This window comes from Harmonia axyridis, chromosome 1 (assembly GCF_914767665.1).
Source record: "Harmonia axyridis chromosome 1, icHarAxyr1.1, whole genome shotgun sequence".
Taxonomy (NCBI): Eukaryota; Metazoa; Arthropoda; class Insecta; order Coleoptera; family Coccinellidae; genus Harmonia; species Harmonia axyridis.
This window is the reverse complement of record NC_059501.1, coordinates 59,762,987-59,780,591: the sequence shown is the minus strand read 5'-3', so window position 1 is coordinate 59,780,591 and position 17,605 is coordinate 59,762,987. Positions and strand designations below refer to the sequence as shown.

The 17,605-nt window shown below is 34.0% G+C and overlaps 1 protein-coding gene across 4 annotated transcripts in view; it reads left to right on the top strand.

Annotated features, from left to right (window-relative positions):
* The first annotated feature begins 104 nt into the window (after positions 1-104).
* The window catches only part of LOC123671222 (non-canonical poly(A) RNA polymerase protein Trf4-1-like), a 34,695-nt gene continuing 17,194 nt past the window's right edge, over positions 105-17,605 (top strand). For 2 of the 4 annotated variants that reach the window (XR_006746065.1, XM_045604950.1), the window contains exon 1: positions 114-733. Coding sequence is in view for 2 of the 4 variants with exons in the window: in XM_045604950.1 (XP_045460906.1) it covers positions 399-733 (335 nt within the window). In the remaining 2 variants the exon portion in view is untranslated. Of the gene's footprint in view, positions 734-4,981; positions 5,295-17,605 lie in introns of those variants that run through there. The other 2 variants (XR_006746066.1, XM_045604952.1) reach the window with 2 other exon arrangements.

The following is a 17,605-nucleotide window of genomic DNA, read 5'->3' as shown; positions in this document are numbered from 1 at the left end:
ATATATATCTATATATTTCACATTTCAGCAAAGGAAATCTCTAATGTCAATTTGTGAAGGATTTCCAGGAATAGATTCAAGTGTCAACTTGGTTTTATCAATCTGACGTATTGTTGGTACGAATTGTCAAAAGTTTTTTTTTCCTTTATATTCAATTACATAATATTACAGAATCGGAAATAGAAATAGGTTAGTTTTTTCAAATTTACCGCGGCTGTTCAGGTTTTCGGCCGCTATCTAGCGGATTATATTGAAAGTATTGTAGGCCTGTCAGTTGTGACCGTGTGATGTGCACCAAGGTGTGACTTCAGCGTGTGTTTATTCGTAAATTAATGTGAGAAGAATTAATCCTAATAACCCAATGGTTATTAACGCTTAACATAACTGTGATAGTTCGTATGGATCCTTCTATCTCTTGGTTTCAACCTGAACAAGAAGGACCTGCTAAACTTCTGTGGCTTCGAATTTGGCAAACTCAACAAGAACTGGATAGAATGAACATAAATGAAGGAGATATTGATATAGAGTCATTCACAAACGTTATTAATAATCAGAACACTGCTGTCATGAACGGAAAATTGGATAAATCCAATAATATTCTGCCGAGAAGACGTCGATGCGATAATCGTGCCAGTACCAGGTTTATTAGCAGAAATCCTCAAAAAGTTGTCGGCGAATTCGGAGGCTGTCCATGGCGGCGAGAAAATTACATATACGGCAAAGGAATCATAGGGTAAGTGCTTCGACCCTTCAAAGTGGTATTTTGTACAATGTGATTTTTTTAACCAACAATTCTTTATTGGTTCTGTAATTCTAATTTCTATCATGAGATGTCTCCATGCTTATTTAGAATGGCGTTTTTGACATTTGAAATTGCTTGATGTGGGAAGAATGTAGAAATACTATTTTCGTTTTTCTATTTGAAACAAGATTCGTCCTACAAATATGTAATTTTTAGCATACTCTATTAATAGACGATTTTGCTGATAAAGTTAGTCTACCCACCTTTTGTCTTTGAGAATAATGATTTTATGCCTGTAAATGTTTACTGATCCATGCCTGCTTTTCGTATCGCTAACTAATACGATTTTCTCAATATATAATCTCCAATTTTCTCAATTGTTTTAAATCAAATTTTCTTAATTAATTCTAACAGAAGTTTTTTCTTAAAAAATTGATTATTGAAATAACAAAATTCTTGTTTATTGTATATATGAACAATTTTCAATGAGTTTCATTTATCCATTGATGTACAGAATTCATATCCGAGTTTGTAATTAATAATTCTCATTAATGAAAGAAAGTGTTGCCTTCTGTAACCACTAACTGTACTGATTGATCATTATTAGGTATTTGTAGAATTACATTTATTAATTGGGTTACCTATTAGCTTTCTAAAACTGTATAGATATTGTTTAATGAACTTATCTGAATTTTTATTCATCTCGTTAAATTCAAGGATAATTCAGCCAATCTGAATGAAAAGAGTAAAAAATTTCTGTTCCAACTAAAATTATCAATATCTACATTCCAATAGAATAGATGTGCTATATGTTAACATGATTCTAATATCTTTAGATATTGAATACCTAGATAGCCAAATATTTTTGGAGGATGAAAGAAATGAATGGTTTAACTGTATAATGATCATACTAGATAAATTATTACAAATGACAATCATTAGCTCAATTTATAAGTGTTTGAGATTCTCGTTTTCATTTGATGGACACTGTTCAATAACTCACTAGAGAACAACATACTGTATTATAAAGATTTGTTATTGTAAACAGAACATTTTTGGGCTCATTCAAAAGTCAAATCCGGTTGGACTTTTATTGGCTAGTTTAAAAGAAGGGAGAATGGAATCAGGATCTATATTTCAATATTTATTTGAAACTTCTATAAAATAAGTTATCTGAAAAATAAAATGCCAAAAAGAAGTAAAAATCACGAATTCTCTGAATAATTTAATTATGTAAGGCTGTGAGGTTCATGCATATATACTCTCAATGTTGTCATGTAGATAGTAATATTAGCCCTTCTTTTTTTTTAACGCCCAAACAGAAAATATTATATATTCTGATGAAAACTATCGGAAATTACTGAAAAAAATTATAAGTCAATATAAACATAATAAATAGATAACAGTGTATGGTAATTATTTTATATTTCTTTTTCGCTAGTTTAGCGTCGAGTCCAATTTGCACTGTTCTTTGAAGTTACACAATAGAATCTTATTCAAACTGGATTCGTAGCCTTTAGAATTTTTGAAGCTCCTTTTTTAAGTAGAGTCACGACAAATAATATTTTTCATAATCATAAATTACTACTATTCATAAGTTGCGTTTCGGACAAAAGTAATGGATTCATTGTACCTTTTCAAGTTTTTCAACGTTTTCAAGTAAGTCGGGGATTCACCGAAATGCGATAGGGGATTCACCGTTTGGAATACTTCTATAGGATAATATGACGATAACGAGTAACGAATCTAAGCTGTTATTTCTCATAATGATTACATTTGTTATTAGCGCTTCAGATTTCAAAAATTGAATATCCATCATACAAATTATAGGTATCTGGATAATAACTGAAATTTTGTTGGCGTTCTCTGTATTATTTCGCTACACTTAGTTTAATGAAGTTTTCTTATCTTCTATAATTCTCGAAATTCATTCCGAAGACCTGTCAATTTATCTGTGAATATAATCAACACTATTGTGAGGTAATACATATACCTGAACCAATAGAAAACTTCAGTGTATGATATTTAATTGAAAATTTAGTTGATTTGAAGGATTCACAAGTAATTAGACATTCTATTTCTGATTCAAATGTGAAATTTGGAATAGCAATAATATATATGAACGCAAAAGATTTCCTGGAGAAAAATTATTGTTGAGCGCTTGTTCCCTGAACTGAGAACTATCTCAAACGATAAAGTTGGACTCAATGATGACTAGGTTTCGGATCAATAAGCATTGAAAAAGTACAAAATATCCATCTGAATCATTAAAAATATGCATTAAAAAAATAGATTTGAATAAAACATGTTTCGAAGGTTATATTGATCTATTCACAATAAATTGATAGATGTTTACTATTAAACTTCACTATGACAGGTAATAAATTCTTAAATTTAAATTCACGCCATTAAAGGAATTATAGATCGGGTAGAAATCACTTAGGGATCTTAGTTAGGTTCTTTATTTATTCTTCAAGCTATAATTACTTTAGTACCGTTCACAAAGTCAAACATTTTCTTTTTCTGTAAGTTTTGCAAAATATGTTTGAAGAACCTATAAAAAACATTTTCAACAATTTGTATTTTGTATGTTGCTTTCTAAAGAAAGTCCCTTGGTTACCAATTACAAAATGGGCTTTGAAAGTTTGAAGTAGAAGTAAAACTGAATTCAATGATTTTCGCTTCTCAAAATCGGACAACAAACGAATTTTTGCTTAGGTAAACTATTTTTCCTACAAGATGTTAATGTCAGCAATTGGCATAAATATTTTCTCCGAATACTTCATTCCATTGGGGTTGGGTAGGTAATAGGTCATAAACGTGTTTTGAATTGCCAAATATATTTTAGAAGTACCGTTCTATTACCATAGTATAAAGAATATATTCCTTATACTACTATGCTACTGCATAAATTTGTTCATGTTTATAGAGTATGATTTGACACTTCGAAGGATGTATTTCGGGTTGCCTAACGAATGTGCGGAGCAGCAGCGGGCAACTAGTATAAAATAAATATAATTATTTCCAGCTTTCTTCATAATTTAATGTTGATAATTGCTTCATCAGAATAACAGGAACATGCAAAATACCAAAAAAATATTTCAGTTAGAACTGATTCGACTTTCGTGTCGTCGCTAGATCCATAGAAATTTCAAGCAGAATATCGAAAACAAAATGAGGAAAGCACAGACAGCTCGTTCATTTACACTAGGGATGGGCAAAGGACAGAATACTATCGATATATATTGTATCGATATTTTCTTACACTATCGATATATATAAGTCATGGGCTTTATCGAAATTTCCAGAAAGAAGTACCCCTACACGTTTAGCAAATATAAGGTTATTTTTTTATTCAAAAACAAACAAAAAATAATATTTTACTGAAACCAGTATTTGTCCGGTGTGAACATCAAAAAGAAGCACTCTTTGCTTGATATGTTTTTCTGTCAATCTCCTTTTATTATCCGGTATTGCTAAACTCACAGCTGACGTGACTGAGGAAGCTTGACACATTGAATATTTCAGAGCTATTTCTAAAAGAACCCGAGTGACATATCGAAAATTCACCCAGAATTTTATTGGATCATACTTCCTCTCCAGAAATGGTTGGTCCAGATATTGTTTGAGCTCAGCGGAGTCAGAATTTGGAATTTCTTGGATTCAGAACTACGGTTCCAAAGTATTTCATGTCTGCTCCAAATAGAAGATTAGATTATCAACTTCTTCTGTGATAACTTCATTGGATCTATTTGAAGAACATTGGCCTCTATGCTTTTTTTCTGAACAAATTTCATTTTCCATTTTCGATAAAGAATTTGGATTTGCTATTGGGGAAGTGAAATAGATTCTTTTGAATCGAATATCCAAAATGATACAGAGAGAAAAGTATTCTTCTCTAATGGAGCTAGTTCTTCTTGGATTTTTCAGTAGAGCCACTTTTACAGATATCGATATGACGCCAATATTTTCGATCAAAGGAACTAGAGTATAATATGTTTCTTGTGGACGAAACCATAATGCGAAATATCATAAAATAACGAATTTGATACTCTTGAATAAATATCGATAGTGTGAAAATATCGACCATTTTCTAAGAAGAAATCGATATTTTGATATATCGAAATGTTTTCCCATCCCTAATTCACACGTCAATTGCACCATTGGAGATCAACCGAGTTTATACAGTTTTCCAAGATATCAATTGACGATCAAATGAATTTCACTCAGTCTTCCTTGTTTTGTTTTATTCAAATGTCTTTATTATCGCTTAAACACTCTAAACCTTGCAAATTTTCGTTGGATCGCCTATAAGTTCTATTGATTTCTATCAGGTATTTACAACATTCTATTGGAGGAAAAAATCGTAATATATCAATTGAATTTCTGTTATTGGACCATAGCAAGAAAATTGATAAAAACTTGTTTATGATAAATTTATGCAATGTGCCTGCGTTTCATCAAGAATTTCGGAATCTAGTTCATGTGCGGAGATGATTTATGTAGATGAAATGTTTGAAGAATGGAAATCCTCCGATTGTTGTATACTAGAGTAAGCGAAAAATTCATATTTTGGAAATGTTTTAGGAAAACAATTGTAACAAGTTCGCTGAAATTATCTACTTTATATTCTGGATAGGATCTTAAAATCAGTTATAATAAATCTTAAGCATGTAACTTCAGAAAAATACAACATTGCTGCCTGTATTTTGAAAATTATATCTAATTTCAGAAGCAAAAAATATGCGTTAATTACTGTAATTACTATTAAATGAATATGATATAATATGCAGTTTTGAGAAAAAATATCGGAGACAAAAAATATATCACAGAATATCAAATCGTCTGAAAGAATTTCTCAATGACTATCACGATGCGTGGTTTGAACCCGGGAAATCGAATGGAACTTTCATAATTCAAAAGTTCGAAACTATTAATGTTCACATTGCGATGAAAATATTGTATTGAGTATCATCTTAACAAATTATTTTTTCAATTTTCTGATTCGCAATACGTTAACTTTTCGAAAAAATATTTCTTTAATTGCGATTTTTAGCCTTTCAAAATTATTGTTCGGTTTCTCTACTGGTATTAGTCCGGTCGATCATATTCTAATTGTTGGTAACTCTTTAATACATATAATTAAGCAGTGGAATCCGTGTGTCTGCACACAAAAAAATCTTCTCCTGAAATAAGGCCAACTACCTGAATGCGAGGTCATCTTAGCTTTGATATGTTGCTAAGTAATATTTATTCAATCAAATAACTTATTTCTTCAGGTAAACTTTATTACAGTATGGAAACTAAAATTCGAGTCGAGACTATTGTGATAATTCACAATTTTCTTCAAAAAATGAAAATTTAGAACATATGTCCTCAAAATTGAGTTATATTGAGAATATTAATATTATAATTTGAAGAAAAAAATAGTTCAATTCAAGGAGATCATATGATTAATTTTGTCATCCTCAATATGAAGCACTTGAATGAAACACATATTCTTTAATTTTTTTCATTGGGTAAGGCTCTAAATTGCTTGATTATATTAAATCAATTGATAATCCTCAAAATACTGATGTACTATATTCGAAGAAACAATATACACAAAAAGGCAAAACCCGTTTTGTTATTTCTATGACTTAATTCTTTTAAAGTACCTACCTATAAGTCATTTCGATATTTAATTGGATCGCATGATATTATTGATATATTAATTTTTTCCCTTATTATGTCAAACAATAGTTGTTTACGAACTATTTGGGATGTTGAAGTAGTTTGAAGAAAGAATTAAGAAGTTAAATTATGTACAGGGTGGGCAAATAAGCGAGGTAAGCGGCTATATCTCAGGATCCACTCATCGTAGAGACTTGCGGTAAAAATTTTTACCACTAAAGTGATAAAGAGAACACACTGGAAATTGTTTTGAAGTGTATACCTCTACCGTCGAGTAGATAATGTTTCATATGAAGTTGTAGAAAAAATATCATCACTGTAATCCTTGGAAAATTCTCTATCTTTTTGAATTGTCACTTTCGATTTTACGACATCAAATAAGGTTAGGTGAAAGGGAGAAATCTGACTGATTGAAACGCCTGTAACTTCAGTTTGGCTCAACATTTTTGAGCAAATTAGATCTCGTCTGAAAGATAATATCTTGTTGATTGAGGACAAAATATAGTCATGATAAATTTGTTTTTGCTGCTTTCGGTAGGGGGCGCTAAGTCAGAAGTTCATTGTTTTGTTCATTTTACTCCGAAATTTCAAATGTAATGATAGGATTTCCTTAACAGAAACAGAAATTCCATCAAATTTGCATGAAAAAACCTGAAGGTCGCAAAGCGATAATTTCAGACGTGCTGAAGTTATGACCGAAAGAAGATATTCTTCAACTGATGCACTGCGAAAAACCAAATTGTGTCTTTAAGTTTTAAGAGAAACAGACATCCCATCAAATTTGTATAAAAAACCAAAAGGTCGCAAAGCGATAGCTTCAGGTGTTCTAGAGTTATGGCCGAAAGATTACACAATTTAGTTTTTCAGTGCATCAGTTGAAGAATATCTGTTTTCGTCCATAACTCCAGAACACCTGAAGCTATCGCTTTGCGACCTTTTGGTTTTTTATACAAATTTGATGGGATTTCTGTTTCTCTTAAAACTTAAAGACACAATTTGGTTTTTCGCAGTGCATCAGTTGAAGAATATCTTCTTTCGGTCATAACTTCGGCACGTCTGAAATTATCGCTTTGCGACCTTCAGGTTTTTTCATGCAAATTTGATGGAATTTCTGTTTCTGTTAAGGAAATCCTATCATTACATTTGAAATTTCGGAGTAAAATGAACAAAACAATGAACTTCTGACTTAGCGCCCCCTACCGAAAGCAGCAAAAACAAATTTATCATGACTATATTTTGTCCTCAATCAACAAGATATTATCTTTCAGACGAGATCTAATTTGCTCAAAAATGTTGAGCCAAACTGAAGTTACAGGCGTTTCAATCAGTCAGATTTCTCCCTTTCACCTACCCTTATTTGATGTCGTAAAATCGAAAGTGACAATTCAAAAAGATAGAGAATTTTCCAAGGATTACCGTGATGATATTTTTTCTACAACTTCATATGAAACATTTTCGAGTAAAATTCATTTATCTACTCGACGGTAGCTATTACGCCCCCTAGCGGTAGGGGTATACACTTCAAAACAATTTCCAGTGTGTTCTCTTTATCACTTTAGTGGTAAAAATTTTTACTGCAAGTCTCTACGATGAGTGGATCCTGAGATTTAGCCGCTTACCTCGCTTATTTGCCCACCCTGTACATTGGAACACCGAAATCACAATTCTTCTATTCGCTGTAGTGCAATTTGACACCAGAAACGATAAACAAATCAAATCATGTTTCTGCAGTTTTGAAATTTGTGAAGGAAATAGAATAACATGTAGTGTGATCACGTAATATAAAATTCACTTAAGAATCTTTCTGTACAGGGTGGGCAGAATTGGTAATACCTGAACTTTTTAACCCTAAGATTTATGGAAAATGAACATGGCCGTATCTTTTTCTTTAAAGCTTATAATTCTTTTAACTGAATTTCTCCATCTTTTGTTTTCGAGTTAAAGGCCAAAATTGAAATTTAGGCGATTTCAACATTGGTCATTATCTTCGTTCCTGTTTGTGCTACGATGTTGAAATAAAAACAATTTTTTGATAGTAATACAATGGCGCCAATGCATTCTACCACTTTTCGGACGTTCAGATCATGTTACTCTTATCATCGAAATTACAACTCAATATTCCTAACTCAAGTATAGTGACCAAACGTGTTAAAACTATTAATTAAAATGAGCTGCGCACTAGACTGCGGAAGATTGACAGTGGTCTGGGAATCTTTTCCAGTCGGACGACGATGTTCAACCGTTCTAGTCTACCTTCCAATGATATACTTTCACAGGAATGCGAATCTTGCTCTTCATTTCGCTCAAAAGTTTACATTCCCTCAAGAACCTGATTTGATCCAAGTATACTCAGTGGCGTACCCAAGGGGAGGGATAAGGGGGATATATCCCCTCCCCAGAAGGAATATCCATTATATGGATATTCTTCAAAAGAAGAAAAATTTGAAAAATTTTTTTCTTTATCCCCCCCCCCCAAGGCTCATATATGGGTACGCCACTGAGTATACTCCATATAATAAGAACCAATAACTCTATATGACAACGTTACTTACGTCCATCGTATGTACTCAAATCGTATTTGTTTACAGAATAAGCTAATATATTTATATTGAAGGGCCTCCTTTTCATCCAAACAAAATCTTCTCATCCTTTCTCTTCACCAAAGCTTGACGACTTTATAATTAAATCTGAAAACAAAAAAGAAAAGAACCAGAAAGGAGTAATTAATGTTAGTTTCCATTATAGATATTTGAAGTTAGCGACCCATTCTAAAAAATAATCTGAAACGAAATGCTTGGAAACCACAATGAAATTTCTAAATTGATCAAGTATTCACCAAGTGGTCAATGGTTTCTTCTATACCACACTCACATAGTGAGCTTTCGATAGAATTGAAGAGCATACTATTGCAACGACCATGACCAGTTCCAATTCGATTTAAAATACACCAAATTTTCCTGGGAAGATTTCTCTGAAGGATCAACGATTAGACTTCTGTTGAAGCCATTACAAGAACTCCATTCCGAACGCCAAATTTCCTTGTCACTTTCATTAGATTGAAGGAAGGTACTAATCTATAAAGGTTTGCGTAACTTTAATTTGGCAGTTCTAGTATCTGGGAGGTGAGATACAATTGGAATAAGTTGGGGTAGAAATGAAAATTTCCCCAAGATTTCTTGACTGCAACCTGTCTACGAATATGAGGCAGAAGTATATGTGATAGCACTGGTAACCAATGTAAATGTGCAGATCTAATAGTTCCACTGAATATTTCCCTCCTGTCAAAAATTCTATGTATCTGGAGAACAATTATCGAAAATTACAGCGAATATTTCCCTCCTGTCAAAAATTCTATGTATCTGGAGAACAATTATCGAAAATTACAGCGAATATTTCCCTCCTGTCAAAAATTCTATGTATATGGAGAACAATTATCGAAAATTACAGCGATAATTGCATTGTAGGAAGCGAAACTGCACTGCGATAATTGTTCTGTTCATAGATGCATAGTTTCTATGCATCTTACACAGATCGAATCTATGGCAATTCCATTCTACATCAGTTTGACAAGTGATGTAACAGTTTATTCGGGAAATATTCCCCCGAATTACCTATACACTCGTGCATCAAAATGACCGGATAATTTCGCATTCCAGCGTGTTTTCTTTGAAAAACTGCATTCGGTCATTTTCATTTTTGGAGAAAGAGCCCTCCACCTTCGGTGTCGGGCTCTTTCTCCAAAAATGAAAATGAACTCATGCAGTTTTAATGACAACACGCTGTCATGCAAAATTATCGGTAATTTTGATGCACTTGTGCAATTACTTACGATAATTGCATTGTAGGAAGCGAAACTGCACTGCGATAATTGTTCTGTTCAAAGATGCATAGTTTCTATGCATCTTACACAGTTCGAATCTATGGCAATTCCATTCTACATCAGTTTGACAAGTGATGTAACAGTTTATTCGGGAAATATTCCCCCGAATTACACTCGTGCATCAAAATGACCGGATAATTTCGCATTCCAGCGTGTTTTCCTTGAAAAACTGCATTCGGTCATTTTCATTTTTGGAGAAAGAGCCCTCCACCTTCGGTGTCGGGCTCTTTCTCCAAAAATGAAAATGAACTCATGCAGTTTTTATGACAACACGCTGTCATGCAAAATTATCGGTAATTTTGATGCACTTGTGCAATTACTTACGATAATTCTCATAGAAGCGTTAAGCTGTGTGTGCATCAATTTTATGAACATGTGCAGTATTGAACCAAACAGAACAACAGTATTATTCAGCAGCAGAAATAACCAAGGTCAAAGCTGCCGTACGGAGAGTGCTGGCATCAGCACCCCAAAAAGAACCATCTAATTTTTGAAGGATATTATTCCTCGACTTCAATCCCAAACGTGAATTTTCCAAGTGGATCTTGTAATCCAAAGAAGAATCAAGTTCAACTCCAAGAGATTTGGGAGTATAATTATGATTTCAAACGAAATAATTGATTGTTACCAACCCGCCTGTCGGTGAAAAAAAAACCTCAAATCGTGTGAGCCTTGCTTCATCGAAAAATCGTAAAAGGTTCTTCAAATGTACCAGATCCAACTTGAATTCTAATGTCGCCATTCCTATGGTCCAGGGCAGTCAAGGTTGTAAGATTTTTAGTGCCTCCGAGTCTGCAAATGTGTTGGGTGAAGCTTTCACCGCTTCTTTCATTTCTGGGCCTGGCAATCTTCCAAGACTCAACTTCCCTAGGTCGATTAAGCAACTAGAATATGTGAAGTTTCCTCCTGATCTTGTTGAGAAGCGACTATCTTCTCTTAGAAGTGACCCTGTATCTGTCAAGCTGTTGAAAAGCTGGGCATCATCATTGTTTATATCATTTTCAAGCAATCCTTCAACGGACATTCATCTCCAAAATGTTGGAAAGAGGCACTGGTCAATTTCCAAAAGTGGGATAAGTTCTTCCCTAATAACTTCAGACCTATAAGTTTTGTTACAATAGTTGCCAAAATTGGTGAAAATACAATTCACGTATCTATTCTGCAATTCGCACTCCCCAACCTGGGATTTAGCACGAATTTCTTCCGGGACGATCTGTACCACCAGATGCGAGTCAATCAGGGGTCCGTTTTTGGTCCTTTCTCTTTCTGCTTTTGACGTCGGACCTACCCTGTTTAGTGGAATCAGGATTATTGCGATGCTATTTTGCGTTGGTCCAATACTTGGCTCCTTCCTCTTAACCTAGATAAATGCAAGGTTCTCTGTATGGAAAAGAACAATCCAAGATACTTCTACCATTTGACCGACCACAGTCACATCTAACTGCGATCTTGGGGTCATCATATCAGCGGATTTTGTTCAAAATATGTTTCTGCTATTTTTTCTACAGAAGACAATTGGACGATGTGATCCCAAAAAAGAGTGATGTAGATTTTCAATAGAAAAAAGATCATCTCATATATGTATGCCACTGGATAATGTTGATCGGAGACATTCACATAATTCGAAATGTTACATTATACAGGGTGTTTCCTAAACATGCGGCAAAAATTCAGGGGGTTGTTCCTTGGACTATTTTAAGCATGTTTTGTCCTTGGATGATTTTTGAAAAACCTCTTTGTTTCGAAGATACAGGGCGAACAACATTTTTCATATTTTTAAAATTAATAATAGTTTAAATAAAAATGCGTACCGCACTGTGTTTACTAAGTAGGTACAATTTATTTTTAAATTTGTTTAACAACATTCCAATTACTAAAAACGGCCAGTTTTTTGACTATACCACTCCAGTAGAAAATGTGGAAGACTTGCGAAATCGGATCATTGCTGGGTGTAACTTAATAAGAAATGATCCTGGTGTTTTTGAAAGGGTTCGGCAGTCAATGAGGAGAAGATTGGATGCTTGTATGCTGGCTAGAGGTGGTCATTTTCAACAGTTTTTGTAGGTCGAGTTGAATTTTCATGTAATTTTTCATAATAAAATGTTATTATCTGAAATTTTGTTTCCCCTATATCTTCGAAACAAATAGGTTTTTCAAAAATCATCAAAGGACAAAATATTCTTAGAATAGTCCAAGGAACAACCCCCTGAATTTTTGCCGCATGTTTAGGAAACACCCTGTATAGACTTCAATACCCAAATATCAAAACAATGAATGTAATAATACTAGAGTAATAAGTAGATTTAGATTTACTTAAGGAGGTTACGTTTCACTGCTACCTAATGGTCTATTGTGCCCCCCATCAGAACTATTCTCTCCATAACGTGATCTACAGCTCGCCTTCCAGTTCCAGAGTTCTGATGAACTCCAATATCTGGGTTGGCTTCAAGGAGGCTAATTCCTCACTTCTATAAGTTTCGTGTCCAAGTGTCGTGTTTCGCGTTGGCTAGCGATGGCGAGGCATTCCATCACCAGGTGATCCGGAGTTTCTTCCTCCTCCCCACAGAATCTGTACTCGTCATTTTCTGTTAGTCCCATTCTCATGAGGTATTTCTTAAGGCGGCAATGCCCTGTGAGGAATCCATTGGGGAGGTGCAGCATATTCTTACTAAGATCCAGATACTTCTTGGATCTTGTAGAGTGAAAGTTTCGAAGGAACTTTTTACAGTGATCCAGACCTGGAAGATTCCGCCAGAGTTTTTCTCTTTCGGTTACCTCTTTTTCCTGAAACTCTTTCTTGTAGGTGCATTTGTCTACACCGCATAAAGGTTCCGGGCAGATAAAAGGAGTTTGTGCTCCTTTTCTGGCAAGTGCGTTGGCCAGTTATAAGTTAAAAACTGTTTTTTTTTTTCAAACTTTAACACTCTGTATCTCTGAAACGAAGCTTGTTAGGGGAAATATGTTTATATGAACTTTTTTTTACAAAAAGAGTTGTCCTATTTAGTTATTGAACTAAAATCTGGACCACCCTGTATTTTCATACTCAAGGGAGACAGATTTTACTGTCTGCCAGGTCAAAGAAACTGACGTACCGGTCTGCCTTCAGAAATATAAGCTTCTGAAACTTCAAAGAAATTCAAACGGCAGCTTTCCTAAAATACTTTTTTAGTTAATGAAATGTTCACACCTGTCGCTCCTGAGTGTAGCTAAGGCCACCGCAACCGCGTTCAACTAGCCCCCACATCATGATTGATAGGTCCAACAGACTCACTGAGGAAATTTTAGGCTTTCCTAAATTATGTGTGGTCTGCCGTCCACTGGTTCTCAGACTATTAATTCTCTGTAATGAAATATATACAACGGGTTTCATAAAGCTTTGATTGAGTCGTTGATTGTAGTTTGAAATCTATGGAAGTGTCGAAAATGAACTGAAATTGAACACAGGAATGATTTGATCGAGCAAATCAGCAGATCGAGAGGGGAGTGAGCTGATGGGCCTGTAACCTGATGGCTCCTTCTTGTTCTATCGTTTCCCAATTATCTGGAAAATGTAGGAATCGCTTTGGATATTTCCAATATTTCTTTTGATACTTCCGGGGTTTTTTGTACCTGGTTGGTAGTTTCGTTTGCTCTAGGGGCTTTTCTATTTTTCAGATTTACTACAATGTCCTTTATTTTTTCTTTCCTTGGTATAATATTTGTTGTTTCAGGCACTGTTGCAACTGTTCTTCTAACGAGTTTACAAATAGTTCAACTTTATCTTCACTAGTAATGTCCAGTTTCATAAACGAAAGTAAAGTCTTGTTTCCCGTCAGAAACCTTCTTTACAAACGAAACATTTTCATTAACCAATTTTGAGGTTAGAAAAGGGTTTGAAGTGTCCTAAATCACGAATAAATGAAATCTTTATGTAAAAGATGGTCGGAATATATTCATGAAACCGGAGACACTTTCAAGCTCCATTCGAAAGCGACTTTCTAATGAAACGGTCTTTACAAAGGGAAGTCTTTTCGGATGGATTATGGAACTGGCCCTAACTGAAATTATTGAATTAAATTAAACTGGATATATCCACCGGAAGAGGGAGAGCTATGTGTTTCTTCCCCTCCACAGATTTAGTTTAAGTGTGATCTATTGCTGATAACCAGACACTGCACTATTGTAGTTTTTGCTTTTTTGTTGATGTTATTCGAATGTTTCTATATTTCGATGGTTTTGATATTGATTGGCTTCTATTATCTCTTAATATTTGAGAGAAATTCTGTCTGTCGGCAAGAGCATGTTCTTTGAGTGCGGACTTATCCGTTTGTATCAATCGGCAACACCGTTCATACTCCTTGACTCAGGTTGCCATGTTGCTTTATTGATGACGGCAAATATTCCCCCAAAATCATGAGATTTTTCGAAAAATCCCCCAAATTTTCATATGTTCATTTGTAATATTGATATGAATTGAATCAATAATTTTGAAAATTTTGAATAATTAATTAAATTTCTTGAAAATTAATATTTTATTTTTTGACGGACTTAATAAATGAATATACATAATACATACAGGGTGGCCATTTGAAAACGAAACAGACGAGATTACAGACGAAATAAAGTTTTTCGATGCTCGGACAGGTCGATTTCTGTTTCGAGGGGGACAACTTAAGATGTAGGTTACGGACGCATGGCGCTTCAACCCTTGCTACTACAACCCTCACCCCCAAATTTTGAATAGGGAAGATGGGGTGAGTGATACCTCATTTGAAAGGTATTTTTATACTGATTTCAGCACAGTAATTGTTTTTTCATTTTATGCATTAGTTCTCGAAATATTCTTAACTAAGTATTTGAAAATGAAGTGGTGTTTTCATGGCACTTGTAGTGTTTTGTGAAAAATCGACATTTTGAGCTTCAAAACAACCATGACTGTGGCTTCCTTCCTAACTAACTAACGCATGAATATTTCGAGAACTAATGCATAAAATGAAAAAACAATTACTGTGCTGAAATCAGTATAAAAATACCTTTAAATTGAGGTATCACTCACCCCATCTTCCCTATTCAAAAATTGGGGGTGGGGGTTGTAGCAGCAAGGGTTGAGGCGCTATGCGTCCGTAACCTACATCTTAAGTTGTCCCCCTCGAAACAGAAATCGACCTGTCCGAGCATTTCTATCGAAAAACTTTATTTCGTCTGTAATCTCGTCTGTTTCGTTTTCAAATGGCCACCCTGTATAATGAAATAAGTTTAATTACTCTTGATACAAAAAAAATGTACATGAAAAATGGCAATTAAGAGTCTGAAAGCAATGAAAATTTTTGGTTAATATCTGAAAGTATATCTAGCGCAGAACTTTTTTTGTACTATAGTTTGATACATGTTCATATTGAAATTATTTATCATTCCTTGGGTGGGCTTAAAAGCGGCACACATTTTCATTGAATGAAATCGAAATCTCAGAATTGCTTTTGTGCTTGAAATGGAAAATATATTTCTCTTATCTTTGTATCTATGTTGACCGAAGAAAATGCTCTTTCTACTGTTACATTCGAAAATAAAGGGATGGATGAGCTAAAGCGTGGCTCTTATAGAGCCTTTTCATTTTGAGAAACCTCAATCCAAAACTCCATAATTTTGTTCGAGAGTAATTTATTTCCATTATTAAACAGTGGATGAAGTTTAGCGAACAATTCGACAAATAAATAATATTAAATTTAAATATTTCTCCTCCAAAAATCCCCAGTGAAAAAACCGAGACCCCCAAAAAATAATGTCCCCTAATTTTCCCCCAGAGGGTCCAAAAATTCCCCAAATTTGGAGGAAAATACCCCAAATTGACAACCCTGCTCAGAACACAACAATTTGATTAAGTTAACTCAAGCAATAGTGACTAGAGTTATTGAAACTTCTAAATATTGAAGGGTAGAAATGCCAGGAATAAGATACTTAACAACAACAAACGCAATTTATTGACCAAAGGCCAATTGGCCATCGACAGTATTAGTCCTGGAGCCAGGTGATACTTATTTTATCACTTATCAGCCTTCTTTTCTAACGAAAATAGAGATATTGCAATGCTTTCAAACCTAATGTCTATTCATATTTCATGTTCTCAGGCCTTCTTTTAGTTCTTTTTGCTTGAGGACTGGAATTTTATTCCTACACTAATTTAATTTCTCTGATTTCCTACTGTTGTCTAATATATTTTCTTCTTCTTCTTCTATCTTTTATAATCCAATTTTTTTTTTTTATTTCCTTTATATGGGCTAGGCTTAACCATCCACACAACATTTCATTTTTCGATAAGACTCTTTTCAATTTTATTACCCATCACCAGACATATACAACATCCATGACCTAGCCGGGATTCGAACCCGGTACCCTCGGCACCACAGTCAACCTCCCAGTCGACCATACTACCGAGGTAGTCTTATAATCTAATATATTTTGTCTTAACGCTAGAAGTATAAAATTTTAATCAGTAATTCTTCATAAAGATTATTTAAAATAAGAATCATCAAAGTTTCTCAGAAATTTTGTATGAATCTTACATTGATTGATGTAAGAAATTATACAGAATTCCTAAAAATTTTAAATATTTCACATATTGTATAAATAACCTTGTCTATGCTCTAACACATGGTGAAAATATGTTTACCTTACACCTAACATAACCTCAAAAAGATACAAGTTTCTTTGGGAACTGTCAATTCAACGTGTAAATTATTAAATTGCATTTATCCTTATCTGCTAATAAGGTTTGCGTAATTCACAAACGTTATAATGAATCAAAGCAATTCAGTCATGAACGGAGAGTTAGATAAATCCAATGATATTTTGCCGAAAAGACGTCGATGCGATAACCGTGACAGCAATAATTTGATTAGATATCCACAAAAAGGTATCGCCCAATTCCGAGGCATTCCATGGCGGCAAGAAAATTTCAAGTACGGCAATGGAGTCATAGGGTAAGACATGATTAACGTAAAAATAATGCATTGCATTATCCCTTGGTTTGTATAATTCCTTATTTTCCTCGATGACAGCATCGTTTTCGAAACTATTTTAGACATACATAATAACTCCTCGCACAGCATTGTCGTTATATTAACTTTACGACAAAGAATCTAAACAAAATACAAATTTTTGTTTTATAGCTAAGTAAACATAATTTAGTTTTCTTCTCTCCCTCCTTTATTTTTTTCATCGTTGTTCATCTAATCAACCTTTTCTTGAAATTCCTTCTGAGATAATAGAAATGCGCAAATCTATCCAGACAACATATACTTTGGAGGTTTACAAAGTGTGTCAGTAAATAAATG